This window comes from Diplotaxodon limnothrissa, linkage group LG9 (genome assembly GCF_057381915.1).
Source record: "Diplotaxodon limnothrissa isolate DT_005_m linkage group LG9, D_limnothrissa_male_GT1.1, whole genome shotgun sequence".
Lineage (NCBI taxonomy): Eukaryota > Metazoa > Chordata > Actinopteri > Cichliformes > Cichlidae > Diplotaxodon > Diplotaxodon limnothrissa.
In genome coordinates, this window is record NC_140604.1 from 20,917,365 (window position 1) to 20,932,610 (window position 15,246).

Below are 15,246 nucleotides of genomic sequence, written 5' to 3' on the forward strand. Positions count from 1 at the left end.
TAGTGGCATTCATCCTGTTCAAGTTTACAGTGATATGAATGTTGCTAAATGCTATTATTCACATTAATAGCAGAGTGCTACTGAAAAGCACACAACGCATCCATTTAATGCATGTAGATGTTGTGAAAAATCCACCTGATCTCTGTTAGTTCCAGTCTCTCTGTCCGCGCTTCCTCTTTGTACTGACAATCACACACAAACATTTTATATTCAACTAAAAAAATAACAAAAAAAAATATGTATACATTCTTGTAATAATTATTTTAAGAGCAGTTTCGGATCATCGTTTGATAAGAGCATAGCACCCTGCTTAGTTATGAGCGATCACCATAGATGAATGTGGGCAAAGCAGAAGTGACATATATGTAGCCAGGTGGAAGGTCTTTATTATCGGACATGTCCCTGACTTTGACTTCATGTCCACTCTTACCTGTTTCTTATGTGTGCTGTGTTCCTCCATCTTTCTCCCTTTTTCTCCCCAGCCATGAAGTCTTTTGAATTTTCACTCAATAACAGCACCTTTTAAAGTTATTTGTTTTTATTTATTTAAACATATAGTAAAATTAATATAAAGTGGTAAATGTTATGCACTACCTAAAGTGTGAAGTCACAGAATGATACTATTTAGTGCAGTTTTTAATCATTACCAGTCTTCATCTTAGAGCTTGTGCTCTTATTGTGCCATGATGTCTCCTTTTAAACTGTGTGGATATTCACCTCTTCTTCATCCTTCCTGTTCCTTTCACCAAACTGCTCACTCTTGTTCTCCTCTGATCTCACTTCCTGTTCTGGTTATAAGAAGAATGCAGTCAGCATGTGTCAAAGACACTCCCTTAGATTAGATATTTAACATTTTATTTATCAACTATTTTATGCACTAAATCAATCAATTATTAAACAAATATCATATTGTAGAAAAGCAAATAATAATGCACTAAGCAGTTTCATGCCACAAGAGCTAAATGGTCACTTCACTGTATTTATTTCCCACAAACTACTATACCTAGGATCTTCAAGTTTCCACTATAATTCATTAATCTGCAGCGACTGTAGAACATAAAGTATATTGACCTCTATTGCTTTCTTTATGACTTGGCCTGAATACACACACATACACATCTTTGAATAGCACAACAAATGAGGTAATTTTCCATGTGTTTTAATAGGTTTTAGTGATTTATGGGTTTTATGTATGTGTGTGTATTTTGGTCTTCAGTGTAAATTTATACAAACTGTAATTTTTTCAGATGAAAGATCCATTATTTAATGTTGCTTTATGTTGACTCTATGGAGAATAAAGCCTTGCATGAGTGTTGCTATTTTTAATTGTGGAGTGGAAGACCTACTGTACTTGTTGTTTAGTCTGTGATCTGAATGCCAAATTTAACCAAATTGAAAGCAAAGGTTACAGCTGGGATATTCCACACATTTGAAAGACTCATTGTGTAACTCAGATGTTTATGAGCTTTGATCACTCCAGCATAATAATTATCATGTAACTGCAAGAAGACTTAATGAAACTGAAACAATGCACCCTAACACAGGCATTTGAACTGTACGCTAAGGAGTGCATGAAGTGTACCTCTACAGCTGAAAAGAGTTTGACTCTATAATTTCTGGATCTACTGATTTGTTTCTGATGTATCTCTTCTTTTATTTAGCCTGTATTTGTATAGTGCTTTACTAGTCCCTAAGGTCCCCAAAGCGCTTTACACAACCAGTCATCCACCCATTCACACACTGGTGATGGCAAGCTACATTGTAGCCACAGCCACCCTGGGGCGCACTGACAGAGGCGAGGCTGCCCGACACTGGCGCCACCAGTAGGCAACGGGGGAAGTATCTTGCCCAAGGACACAACGACCGCGGCCGTACAAGCCGGGGCTCGAACCGGCAACCTTCCGGTTACAAGGCGAACTCCCAACTCTTGAGCCACAATCGCCCCATTATGAACAGAAAGATGATGAAATCCTATTTATTTGAGAAAATGTCCTTAAACTATTTTTCCTCCTTCTTACTGAGTTTCCAAGCTACCTCTTTGTTAAGTGAATAAACTATTTGAACAAGAAAGATATCATGGCATTTATGATGATAGTGTGTGTGTGTGTGTGTGTGTGTGTGTGTGCGCGCGCGCGCACGCGTGCGCAGAGGGGAGGTCAAGACAGGAGCTCGCTGAGTTGACCTGGTACATCAAGTTTGGATTTCCCCAGTTATTGGTAAACAAAAAAGATTTAAACTTAAAAGATTTTGAGTTCATGCACACTAGAAAAAAAAATTCTCTTCATCACAATCATTTGTTTAAAAATATGGCTATTTTACTGATCTATGGTTATTATTAAAGAGGAAGGAAAGAAGAAGAGGAAGCCTGAGCCCAGGTTCTGTCCATTTTCATAACAAGTGACAGCACAGACATCTGAGCTTTTTCGTCATAAAGATTGTGATGTGAAGCATCAGCAGGTAAAGTGTCGTTAAAGTGTCACTTCAATAATGCTGCTGGGAGAAAGAAGTGTTGACACATACTAGTTTTGAATAAAAGGTTTAAAACACAAACAGTCGAATCCTAGGTGTTGCTTTTAAGCTTAAAGAATATAATAAGTTCTAAGACAATTCAGTTTACTTCTTACTGTCCATGTTGTGTTGTGGTATTTACTTTATCATGAATGTACGCTACTTTGTTCTAGCGACTGTAAAAAAATAATTGTATTCATGAAATAAACTAGACTTTCACAGTCTGCATCTTCCACAGTTTTTATGCTTTTTTTCCACTCCAAGTTTGACACAAACCCACAGACAACCAGAGTTAACTAACTATGTGAAGCAATCACAGACACTGTAATGGCTGATTTTTCTAATAAACACAATCAGGTTAACATTAAGGTTTAACATTGAAGGAGATTTGTTCCATAGTCACAGTTATACTTGTATTTCCTTTACTTACATCCAACACTACTATGTTCTGTTTCAGTCCAGGTGCTGGCAGTTTATCCTTTGTTGTTTGGACAAATAAGCTTAAAGCTAAACCTTCATGTTTTTGATGGGAAAGTTTGTTAAACCATTGCTCAACTTATGTCTGCATGAGAGCAGATAATTATGATGTACTTGTAAAAAGACTTGATAAGCAGGTCACAGCTGAATCAAGGGGTAATAAAAATAAGACCACGCGGTCTCAGCACGACTACACATGCAGTGGGTTATCGCACACATTTGAAAGACTCATTGTGTAACTCAGGATGTGACCCCTTATAAAGGAGACAGAGAAGTTCTGTTGTTCAGTCAAGTAAAACCTGGTGAAAGCGCAATTCTAAGACTCTGGTCGTTGCTTAAGTGTATAGATAAAAAATCTTTTCTTCATACATTCTTTTCTTACTATATTAGTATAATCGCCAAATCGATCATTTAATATTTATCTCCTGAAACGATCTACATTAACTTTTTATCCCTAGAAATGTGTTTCCAGAGTCCCAGGTTTAGTGACTTCCTGTCCACCATCACATTAGCCGAGTAGTTGTCAAATTTGAGGGGAGCAGAGAAGATCAGACACCAGTCAGCAGGTCAGAGGCCATCTCTCATTTCACAAATCAATCACTTGATTTATAAATGGAACAAACACCCCATCAGACCAGGTAATGACCCATTATGAGACAACAGCCGTCTGAGAGGAGATGTTCTGTATCACAAAACATGGGAAACAAACAAACTCTAGGCATTCTGAAATATATAAAGCTCAACAAAAAAAGACAACCATATCAGATCCTGATGTAATTCATGTTGTTGTTGTCTTTATTAGTCATTTAAAAAGAGGTCCAGAAAAAGTGTCCAGGAAGAGATTCTACTATTTATGCAGCACTGCCCCCGTGTGGCCACAAAGACACACAACAGCTTCATTTCTCAGCCTGTTGCCTTCTTTTTCCTTCATGATGTAAACAGTGAATGAACCGAAAGAAGTCAACCCATAAACTGTTAAACTGATACAACAATCATGATGATTATGTAACAAGTTGTAGTTGACTTTCTGGTGGTCGTTTTGGTATACAATTTAAAAGCCATTTTCTTTTATAAATACACCATACACTTTGTTCTTGACCATTTCTTTTCCTCATATCCTTAACGGACAGTGGAGGAACACTACATCTAGCTTCTGTTTAACATTTATCCAGGCGCCCCCACACTGTACCTCTACAGAAACCAAGGGAGAGACAGACACACAAAGATTTCCACTTGAATCTTGATCTCAAAATAGAAAAAGTTTTATCACAAAATAATTACAAGAGCACAAATAAAAACTCGAAACCAAAGACAAATGAAATAAAAGGGCAAGGCCCTGCGACTGAACACAGCACATCTTGCACACCTTTAAAATTCACAAATTTCAGTTTTCTTTGTCAGTCTGTGGTATTAAAAAAATCTCAACATGATGACCAATGTTTGACCTTTCACCTCTAGCATAGTTTTCTCTGGATTTCAATCTGGCCACTCCTGAAATGACATTTATCAGTGTATGTACAGCATCCATTTTTGGTTTAGACAGTCTGACACAGACCGTCTCCATGGCAACCTCCGAGACTCTTCTTTTCCTAAAAAAAAAAAAAAGTCTCTATATGACCACCAACAAACCTGTTACACCATATTTTTTCACCAGCTCACCTTTGCTGAAGGTTCTCATACAAATCTAAACATCTATTGAGAAAGTCCACATCACTCTGATCTGTAATGAAAACAGAAAAACAATGACAACACCAGCAGAGGCCTCCGACATAAACCTGGCAACATAAATCTAGATAACTTTGCTTATTTATCTCTTAAAACATTCAACAAAGATTAAAAATTCTAACAAATATACCAATATAAATATATATTCCAGAAACAGGACATTCCAGTTAGATCCTCTCCAAACTTATACTGGGCAGCTCAGCCCATCATCCACTTTCACAAAACAGAAAGCCGCCTGATACAACAGCCCCAAAAGTGACAAAAATCCACCTCCAAAAAGCAAAACTTCTCATAATGGAAAAACAAAAAAGATTGTCAATCCTATCAAACACTTTCTCTTAATCTAAAGAAATTATTCCAACATCAAACTGTACAATTTACAAATAACTACCAAGTCTCTCATGAGAAAACTCTTGTTCACATTAGAGCTGTGTGGTACACAGTACGACTGATCCCTGTGAGTGATTCATTTCACAAAGTGTTTCGGCCTGGTGGCCAGTACTTTTGAAGGAAGTTAGTAATCTGTGCATAACAGAGCCACGTCTCCATTTCTAAGCAGAGACAAATCTCTGTTTTTTAGGGAGAAGAGAGAGCCCCACATGATGGCTCGATGCCAGTAACAGTCTTTTACAGAAGTCTGCAGGCAGCCCACCCTGTGCAGGAGCCAGCTGACCAGCAGCAGCACTAATCTCCTCCAAAGAAAAGTTAGCATCCAGGACAGCTCTGTCCTCAGAGCTCAGCTGAGGAAGCCCCTGCAGCAGCTTCTCCACTCAAGGTTTATTACTTTACTCCATCCCTAACATGGTGGTGTAAAAGTCCACGGCATACTGACCTGCTCTGCATCCAGGAAAAACCACTAACGCCACATAAACTACGCTAACAACACCATACACAATTACACTAACTCATAATCAGCTTCACAACACGCCACACATAAAAAAAACACAACTTTCAGCCAGACAAACCACACAGTCCACCAAACTTCCATCATTCACCAGAGAGAGGGAGAGATATAAAACGAGAGAGTTTAGTGGATGTGTGTTTGTGTGTGTGATACACACAATTTATGAATGTACTCTCCAATAAAGGTTATGTAGTTGATGAAAAGTGGGTTAGATTAAATGTTTACATTTCTTGTGCATGAAGTAAACTATAATATTTATATGTAAAATTCCACACCTACACCTGTGCGCCCTCATACTGCAGCACATTTTACTCCCCTGGTTGCAGAAACCATTCTATATTTTGTCACAGCTGCAAAAGAAGCTCCACTCAAAGAAACTCAAAGTTGATGGAGAGGAAGAGATTTCAGAACATGAGGCAGGAAGGTGGGGAGAGAGTGAGGCGGTATGGCACACAGGAAACGGTCGAGGGCAGACTCAAACCCAAGCTCCTGCAGTGGGAACTCTAACGTTTAGTACATGTGTCCCCACTCAGCCAGGTGAGATATAGCAGAACCATCAATTCAGAGTCTGACAGTAAGGGTGAAGACGAGCCTGACTGTTGGTCTGCTCCAAAACAAGCCCATAAGCAAGCTTTGAAATAATATGTTACAAAAGTGTGAAACTGCGACATGAAATTTGATTTGAAAATGAAATTCATCCTGATCAGGAGCTGTTATGATCTAAATGGTGTTCTAGATCCAGTAAGCATTCATTCAACTTGTATGCAGCAAAATTAAAAATAAGTTACCACATGTTGTTTTTTAATTTGGTAAATAATTGATAAAATGTTAAAAGTACTGGTCGTACCTTAGCCACATGTTTTTTCTGTGTCCTGAGCTACAAGGTTTCTGGACAGGGTATTTTGCTATTATGTCAACTGTTCTTGGGGTAACTCTTCATCCTTGTCCTCTGATTGCTGTATTTGGGATTCCTGTTCGCTCACTTACACTTGATTCCACACAAAAGGATATTATAGCCTTCACATCCCTATTAGCGAGACGTCTAATATTGTTGCATTGGAAGTCTGTTAAGTATCCTACTGTTTCCCGGTGGCTTGAAGATGTCATGTTTTTTTTAAAACTTGAAAAAATTAAATATACGTTGAGAGGTTGCACAGCCAAATTTTTTCACAAGTGGCAACCCTTTATCTCTTATTTTGCTAGTCTAGAGGTATTGCCTGTTTAAATCTACTTTTGTTACTGTTATATTCCTCTAATATGTTTGATGGTTGTGTTGATCTGTGTGGGACTGGGGGGCGTTGTGGTTTGTTTTTTTATACACACACACACACACACACACACACACACATTTTATATATATATATAAAATGTGTGTGTGTCCAGCACCCTGAGCAGCTGGATAGCGTAGTGGTTAAACTACACGCCTTTGGAACAGAGGATCGCAAGTTCGATTCCTGCCTGGGGCGTCTGTATCCAGTAAGGGTCCTAAGGCTAGACCCCCTATGCTAAGCAAGCCTACCGCAGACATGAGGTCCGCGTCAGGTGTTGAGGAACCAGGGCACCCTGACGAAAAGTGGGCTACTGGAACAAGAAGGCATCGGTGGGCAAGGGACGAAAACAGGGCGTTGTTGGAATGCTACTACGCAAGTAACCCCGGCGGAAGGGGCTACATGAATAGGATGAGGGACCTATGGATTCTTCGATACCCAACATCCACAATGACGGCGAAACAACTAGTAGCTCAGTGTTCCAACATTCGAAAGAAGGGACTGCTCTCACAGCTAGAGATTGACGAGGTACAACACAAATGCTACGGCAAGGAGGAGTCAGGACGCCAGGTCAGGGGGGAGATATCATCACCCCCACCCGAGATTGGGTACATAGCCCCAAGTGCGATAGGAGAAGGATCGTTGAGTGCGAGAGGAACTGACCTGAAAAATAGGATCATGGCCAAGCTTGAAACCTGGATCCCCCGTAGCCGGTTACCAAGATTACGTGAAGTACCCTCAGAAGGTCTGCTAGATGATGTTAATGCAGCACTACGGGCAATACCTACAACCACGATTACCGACACTAACAAGCTGATCTACAATACGGCAGCAGTGATCAGTGAGATGCTTGGCTACAAGTTGAACAGCCACAAGGGGCAGTACCCTCCATGGAGAAGGAGGCTAGAGGGCAAGATCAAAGTAGCACGGAGGGAGGTTAGCCAACTAACGGAGTTGCAGAAAGGTGCGACAAATAAGGTGCCTAAGAAATACAGCAAGCTGTCCATACCTGAGGCCTTGGAAACTGCCAAGCAAAGACTCACAGCCTTGGCCAGCCGCTTGAGGAGGTACACCAGAGAGATAGAAGGCAGGAGAATAAACCAGCTGTTCTCCACAGAACCAGCAAAGGTGTACTCTCAGTGGCAAGGGAACAATAAGAGAACAGCACCACCAAGGCTGGAGACGGAGCAATACTGGAAGAGCATATGGGAGAAGGACGCAACCCATAACGGCAATGCTCAGTGGCTAGTGGATCTGAGGGCAGACCACAGCGACCTCCCTGAACAGGGTCCAGTAACCATCACAGTGGCAGATATCCAAGAAAGGGTCTCCAGTATGAAGAGTTGGACAGCACCAGGGCCCGACATGGTTCACGCCTACTGGCTGAAGAAGCTGACTGCACTCCACGAGCGTCTGGCAGCACAAATGAACCAGCTGCTAGTTAACGAGAGACACCCGGAATGGCTAACTGAAGGCCGGACGGTCCTGATCCCCAAGGACCCCAAGAAGGGACCGGTCCCCTCCAACTACCGACCAATAACCTGCCTCAGTACTACATGGAAGCTCCTGTCAGGCATCATATCGGCTAAGATGAACAGGCACATGGGTCAATACATGAGTGGGACACAGAAAGGAATTGGCAAGAATACCAGAGGTGCAAAACACCAGCTACTGGTAGACAGAACAATCAGCCGAGACTGCAAGACCAGACTGACCAACCTGTGCACTGCCTGGATTGATTACAAGAAGGCCTATGACTCGATGCCCCACAGCTGGATACTGGAATGCCTAGAATTGTACAAGATCAATGGGACCCTAAGAGCCTTCATCAGGAACTCAATGGGGATGTGGCGTACAACACTAGAGGCCAACTCCAAGCCCATAGCACAAGTTACCATCAAGTGCGGGATCTACCAAGGAGATGCTCTGTCCCCACTGCTGTTCTGCATAGGCCTGAACCCCCTCAGTGAGATCATTAACAAGACTGGCTACGGATACCGACTACGGAACGGAGCAGTTGTCAGCCACCTCCTGTACATGGATGACATCAAGCTGTATGCCAAGAGTGAACGAGACATCGATTCACTGATCCACACTACCAGGCTATACAGCAATGACATTGGAATGTCGTTCGGACTGGAGAAGTGTAGTCGGATGGTAACAAAGAGAGGGAAGGTAGTCAGAACTGAGGGGATTGAACTACCAGAAGGCAACATTGCAGACATAGAGGACAGTTACAAGTACCTGGGGATCCCGCAGGCAAATGGGAACCATGAAGAGGCCGCTAGAAAGGCTGCAACCACCAAGTACCTGCAGAGGGTCAGGCAAGTCCTGAGGAGTCAGCTGAATGGTAAGAACAAGATCCGGGCAATCAACACATACGCCCTGCCCGTGATCAGGTACCCTGCTGGGGTAATAGGCTGGCCAAAGGAGGAGATAGAAGCCACTGACATAAAAACAAGAAAGCTCCTGACCATGCATGGAGGGTTTCACCCCAAGTCCAGCACCCTGAGGCTGTACGCTAAGCGGAAGGAAGGGGGCCGGGGACTGGTGAGTGTCAGCACCACAGTCCAGGATGAGACAAGGAACATCCAAGAATACATTGGGAAGATGGCCCCAACTGACCGAGTGCTCAGTGAATACCTCAGGCAGCAGAAACCCAAGAAAGAGGAGGGAGACGAGGAACCATCATGGAAGGACAGGGCCCTGCACGGTATGTACCACCGGCAGATAGAGGAGGTGGCTGATATCCAGAAATCCTACCAGTGGCTGGACAAAGCTGGACTGAAAGACAGCACAGAGGCACTAATCATGGCAGCACAAGAACAAGCTCTGAGTACAAGATCCATAGAGGCTGGGGTCTATCACACCAGGCAAGACCCCAGGTGCAGGCTGTGTAAAGATGCCCCAGAGACAATCCAGCACATAACAGCAGGGTGCAAGATGCTAGCAGGCAAGGCATACATGGAACGCCATAACCAAGTGGCCGGCATAGTGTACAGGAACATCTGTGCCGAGTATAACCTAGAAGTCCCGAGGTCAAAATGGGAGATGCCCCCAAGGGTGGTGGAGAATGACCGAGCTAAGATCCTGTGGGACTTCCAGATACAGACGGACAAAATGGTGGTGGCTAACCAACCGGACATAGTGGTGGTAGACAAACAGAAGAAGACGGCCGTAGTGATCGATGTAGCGGTTCCGAATGACAGCAATATCAGGAAGAAGGAACACGAGAAGCTGGAGAAATACCAAGGGCTCAGAGAAGAGCTCGAGAGGATGTGGAGGGTGAAGGTAACGGTGGTCCCCGTGGTAATCGGAGCACTAGGTGCGGTGACTCCCAAGCTAGGCGAGTGGCTCCAGCAGATCCCGGGAATAACATCGGAGATCTCTGTCCAGAAGAGCGCAGTCCTGGGAACAGCTAAGATACTGCGCAGGACCCTCAAGCTCCCAGGCCTCTGGTAGAGGACCCGAGCTTGAAGGATAAACCGCCCGCAGGGGCGTGCTGGGTGTTTTTATATATATATATATATATATATATATATATATATATATATATATATATACACACACACACACACTTAGGAAAATGAAGAAAGGTTGACTGTATTTCGGTAACTACTTACAGAAAAAGATTGATGAGCAGAAAAAAAGAAACAAACTTTAATTGTTTCTGATTAGAAGCTGTACAATCCGGACTGACTTTAACAAATGTGCTATAGGCTCACCTGGAAAATAGTGAGCTTTAAAAGACTGATTTTGTTCCAAAGGCTTGCACAGACCTCAACCAATCCTAAGGCTAATTAGCACGGCTAGAATTTTAAAAACATTTGTTAAATGATGTCATTGCTAACATATACCTGTTTTAGAGCATGGTGAGTAGCGAGAATGCAAAGTTATTGTTACCTCTAAAAAGAAAAATGTGAAGATGTGATATTAGCATGAGCTATATAGTATCTCCAAAAGTTGATTCTGTTCATCTGGACTTTACGTTTTGTGGGAAAAACGTTTCGTCACTCATCCAATTGACTTCTTCAGTCTCAGCTGACTGCAGGTTTCCCCAATCTTATAAACAGTGCATGTATATGGTTACCTGCCCCCTTGCAAAACTTTGCTAGACCCATCCCTGCACAGTTACCAGCTGTCAGTAAAAAAGGATCCTGATGTTATTTGTCTCTCAGAAACAGTTCATAACTTCCCTTCAACTTATTCATGTCACCTAAAAGGTAAACCTGTTTCTCCATCACCTGTTCAGCTCTGATGATTCAGTAAGGACATCTCCTGGTTTCATCTTCTTGTTTCCCTCTCACCATATATCCAAACCGATATCATGACCAGCAGCTGTTACAGCTGTGGCTCCAGCCAACATCAGCTGATACTAGAAAGTAATATTAAATAAATTCTAATAGCAGCTGATCAAGTTTTAACCTGCTGCTGTTGTTTAGAGCGACCACCGCTGGTTTCCTCTTTCTGGCTCGAAATGCGCGATAAACAAACAAGAGAGAAAAGCGATCAGCTGATCATTGATCAGTTTCATCATTTAAGTAGCAACAGGAGAGAGAGGGAGAGAGAATGGGAGAAGAAGAGGCAGCTGGCCACGTAAAGACACAGAAGAACTCCAGCTTTGTGTATTTTTTTTTCATTCAAGCTGGACATTCAAGCACACTTTACTTTCTGAACCTTTTGTTCAGTTTCAGCAAGAGCTGGTTTTCTAAATTAACAGAGGCAATCCGACTTCGTTTGGCTGTGAAGAGTAGACCAGCACAGCTAAAAAGTCGTTCACACGCAGCAGAAGCAGGCAGAGCTGTGTTCAGTTTAAGAGAGAGGTTTTTGATACCTGAGAAGGAGTGCAGCAGCTCCATGGTGTCTGTGGCACAAGCAAGGTAACCATCAAGCTCAACTGCACTTTGCAGCCGTCTGGAGATTGGTCTGGAGAAGAATTCATCTTCATCAGATGACTCTCTTTGCTGATCCTCACTCTCATGCTCTGTCGTTTCAAGATGTTGTTTGATGTATGTCAAGGCTGTAATTGCAAGTAGATAACACAATTTTGTTATTTAAATTTCAGTGATTATTCCTGAACACAAATTTAAAAACGGCAAATTCTCAAAAAGGATTGTTTAGTATTCGGGACAGACCATCAATAACTTACAATGTATTAGGTGAAATACTCACTTAAGCATGTGTTCAAATGTAAAAATACACAAAAATGGGATCACATGAATCCTTACCAGCCTCTGTTACATCTGCTCTGTCAGTCCAGGAAGTCTTGAACTTGGGTAAGAGGACTGCAGCTGCAGCCAACTCTGGATCCTCCATCATCGCTCCAAAACGCTTTTGAAGGCCATTTTGCAGGACTCTGATGAGTGGCACGCATGTCTTGCTTGATGTCTCCAGCCTGCTAAGTTTGAACAGTAGTTGTTGGATTACTGGCAGGAGCCATCCCATAAAGGAAGTGGACTCAGACTGAAGAATGTTTGAAGCTTTCACCAGTGGCTTCATGGTGGTACAGTACTCCCTAAGGAATGCAACTTCTGCAGGACTCAACCTGTAAGACACAACAACAAAACCCACCATGACTATAACAGGGATCTTCTGATTTAATATTAAGAGTCTGCTCACGTTTTTAACCATCCATTAAGGAAAATTCACAAGATTTGCAACCATATTGGTAGGTGTCCAATTTTACTCACATTTTCACCTTGAACTCCTCACAAATGCTCCTGATGGCATTTTCCCCCTTCTCATCAATGATGCGTATTATCCTTTCAATGGCAAGGTAGGTTGAATTCCATTGTGTTGCATTGGGACGAATGATCTGTAGTTCACACTTGTCCTCTACCACTTCATTAGCCAAATGAGTTTTGTTCCAAATGGCCTGGCATTTTGCAAAGCATGCACGGGAGAGCCTCTCGTAGGTTTCCTTCATGCTCTCTGCTAGGGCAGCATCAGATGTTGCCACAAGGTTTAGCAGGTGACATGCACATTGCTGATGAGACGGGAGTTGATACTCCAAACCAGAGTCTTCATCAAGAATTGCACTTGCCTCATGGTAGTCAATATGGTCAGTCAGGTCAATAGTTTCTGGGTCTGTTTCATCTTCAGCTTCATCTGCATCATTTTGTGCCCCAAACAGTGGATCCAACTTTGTCAAGGCCTTCCACATATCAGTTGTGGTTCTTACAACTTTGCCTCTAATCTTGTATTGGCAATGGATATCATCAAGCGCACCAGCAAGCATGTTAAATGTGTGAGACCCTCTCAATCTTTTGCATGCTGGTGCTGCAGATCTTCTTTCCAGGGACTCTTCCTCCAATGGCATGTGACTCCAAGGTAACTTTTCTGATGAGCTGACCAACAATCAGTAGTGGTAGCAACAAATTTGACTTTATCCAATGCTGCAACCAAAGTCATCTTCATGTGATCAGCAGCTTCACAGATTCTGGCACGGACAGTGGGTCTGGAGAGGACTTTGGCTTGAGGTTGTAATGTGGTAACCAATTCTTTGAAAGATGGCTGTTCTACCACTGCAAATGGCTGTAGACCCTCACATATGAAATTGATGACAAGCATGTCAACAGTTGCTTGTGGAACATGTTTGTTTGCAGCTCTCAACATCAGGTCTGGTAACTTGGCTTGTGTATTTGCTGAGAGCTTGTTTGGTGTGGCTGTGGCCTTTCGCTGACGAGATGTTGATGCCACAGTGATATTGTACTGCTCAATCTTCGATGGATGTTTCCTCTGTAGAGATAAATATTATCATATGTCAGGTTCATACATTACTTCATAACATCACTGTGATTAACACTACAGGAAAACATTTTTAAAACATCATTCAACTAGACATGAGCTAATCTTTGATTGTTTAGCATAGTATAAAAGAGTGGTGAATTTGGTCAAATCTTGCAGATATATTGCTGTATTTATTTACAAATGTAAACCAATTTTGAACGATCATTGCGAAAAACATGAATTTCTGTATACATTCCAAGTTCTGTAATCTGTATACTATCTGTAAAAAGAGTATCGACCAATGTATCAGTATCTAAATTTTTAAGTCCTTTTTATCAGTATCACCCTAAAGTTTTCAGTATTAGTCAGGTTCTAAAAATACTAAGAGAGCAAAATATGTGTATATAGCAAATGTAATTTAAGGAAAGGGATCACATACACAAAAATGCTGCCCATACAGCTAACAAATAAAAACAATCCACATTATGTTCTTTAAAAAAATATATCATATTGGGAAACATATAACCCTACTGATTAAGAGCCACGTCACTATGATAGACCTATATCAGGCCAATGATCCTGATCAACTGATCCATCAATCGGGCTCTGGTACATGTCAGCTGAGAGCTGGAAGATTAATTTGAGATGCAGCTCAGCACTGTGTTCAAATTTTGTTTTTGTTTTTTATATAGGCCAGCTGATTGTAGGCCTGTGAGTTTTAAATGACTACAAATTTAATTTATTGTAATGACGGTGGTTATCCAAATAATAAGCTAAAACATTCCTACGAATTTAGCTCAATTATGCATGCACACACGCACATTAGCTAGCTCCGTCTTATTTTAATATCAGGCTAACCAATGGCGGTGACAATATCTCAGCCAAACTAATAACCTTAACACACATGAAAAATAAGAAGGCAATATTGTACACGTATAGTTGTAAAACCTCTTACCTCAATGTGGTTTTTTTTTTTAGATTAGACGCTGAAGTCTTGTAAGCTGAAATGACTGTAGAGGTCAAACAAAGTTTGCACTGCATCTGGACGCTGTCTCCTTTTCTCCCTCTGCACATGAAAAATTCCTCCAGGTATGGCCACGGGCACACGTCCTCCGTCTTTTCACTGGTGTCAAGCCAGCCTCCAATTCGAGACTTGCAGTCAAGCCAGCCTCCAGTTGATTTTACGTTCCCTGTGTATTCAAAGTATTACGGGAATGGATGTGGAAACCAGATTTCAAAATAAAAGCCAACTTCGAGTGAATTAACAGATATGTTAAGAACATAATAACATATAATTTAGGCCTTTTTTTTTTTTTTTTAGAAACTCTAATGTTAGATCTACATGACACAGCCTTGTACCCTAATTGTGCCCTGTCAAGGCCATCTTATTTTGGATTTCAAAGTAAAAGCCCTGTGAATCTTCATTTTTGAACTACTCTTTCAATGAATTCATAATGCTCTTAAAAGCAAAAGTCGTATTTCCAAATACTATTTGAACTTTGTATCAACACTTTCCAACCGCAGTCTTTTTCACAGTAATACCATATCAATATCAAGTCAGTCTGATTTTGCTTTTCATAGTAATGGCCCTTTGAAATTGCCGATATTTGACTTAATCTCCTAACGATTCAAAAT

At 41.7% G+C, this 15,246-nt stretch overlaps 1 protein-coding gene across 1 annotated transcript; it reads right to left on the reverse strand.

Annotated features, from left to right (window-relative positions):
- Positions 1-11,546: 11,546 nt before the first annotated feature.
- LOC146625482 (uncharacterized) lies at positions 11,547-13,045 on the reverse strand. The gene is made up of 3 exons (XM_085362187.1): positions 12,573-13,045; positions 12,111-12,427; positions 11,547-11,902 (listed from the first exon to the last, which is right to left on the reverse strand). The coding sequence occupies exons 1-3, from the start codon at positions 13,043-13,045 to the stop codon at positions 11,547-11,549; spliced, it is 1,146 nt and encodes a 381-aa protein (XP_085218313.1).
- Positions 13,046-15,246: the final 2,201 nt, after the last annotated feature.

Bases quoted from the DNA above. Each gene is read 5' to 3' on its own strand.
- LOC146625482 (XM_085362187.1), bottom strand. From the start codon at position 13,045: ATGTGGAAGGCCTTGACAAAGTTGGATCCACTGTTTGGGGCACAAAAT. The intron at 12,428-12,572 runs GTGAGTAAAATT...TGTGTCTTACAG, and splicing joins GAGGAGTTCAAGGTGAAAAT to GTTGAGTCCTGCAGAAGTTG. The intron at 11,903-12,110 runs GTAAGGATTCAT...TTGCAATTACAG, and splicing joins AGCAGATGTAACAGAGGCTG to CCTTGACATACATCAAACAA.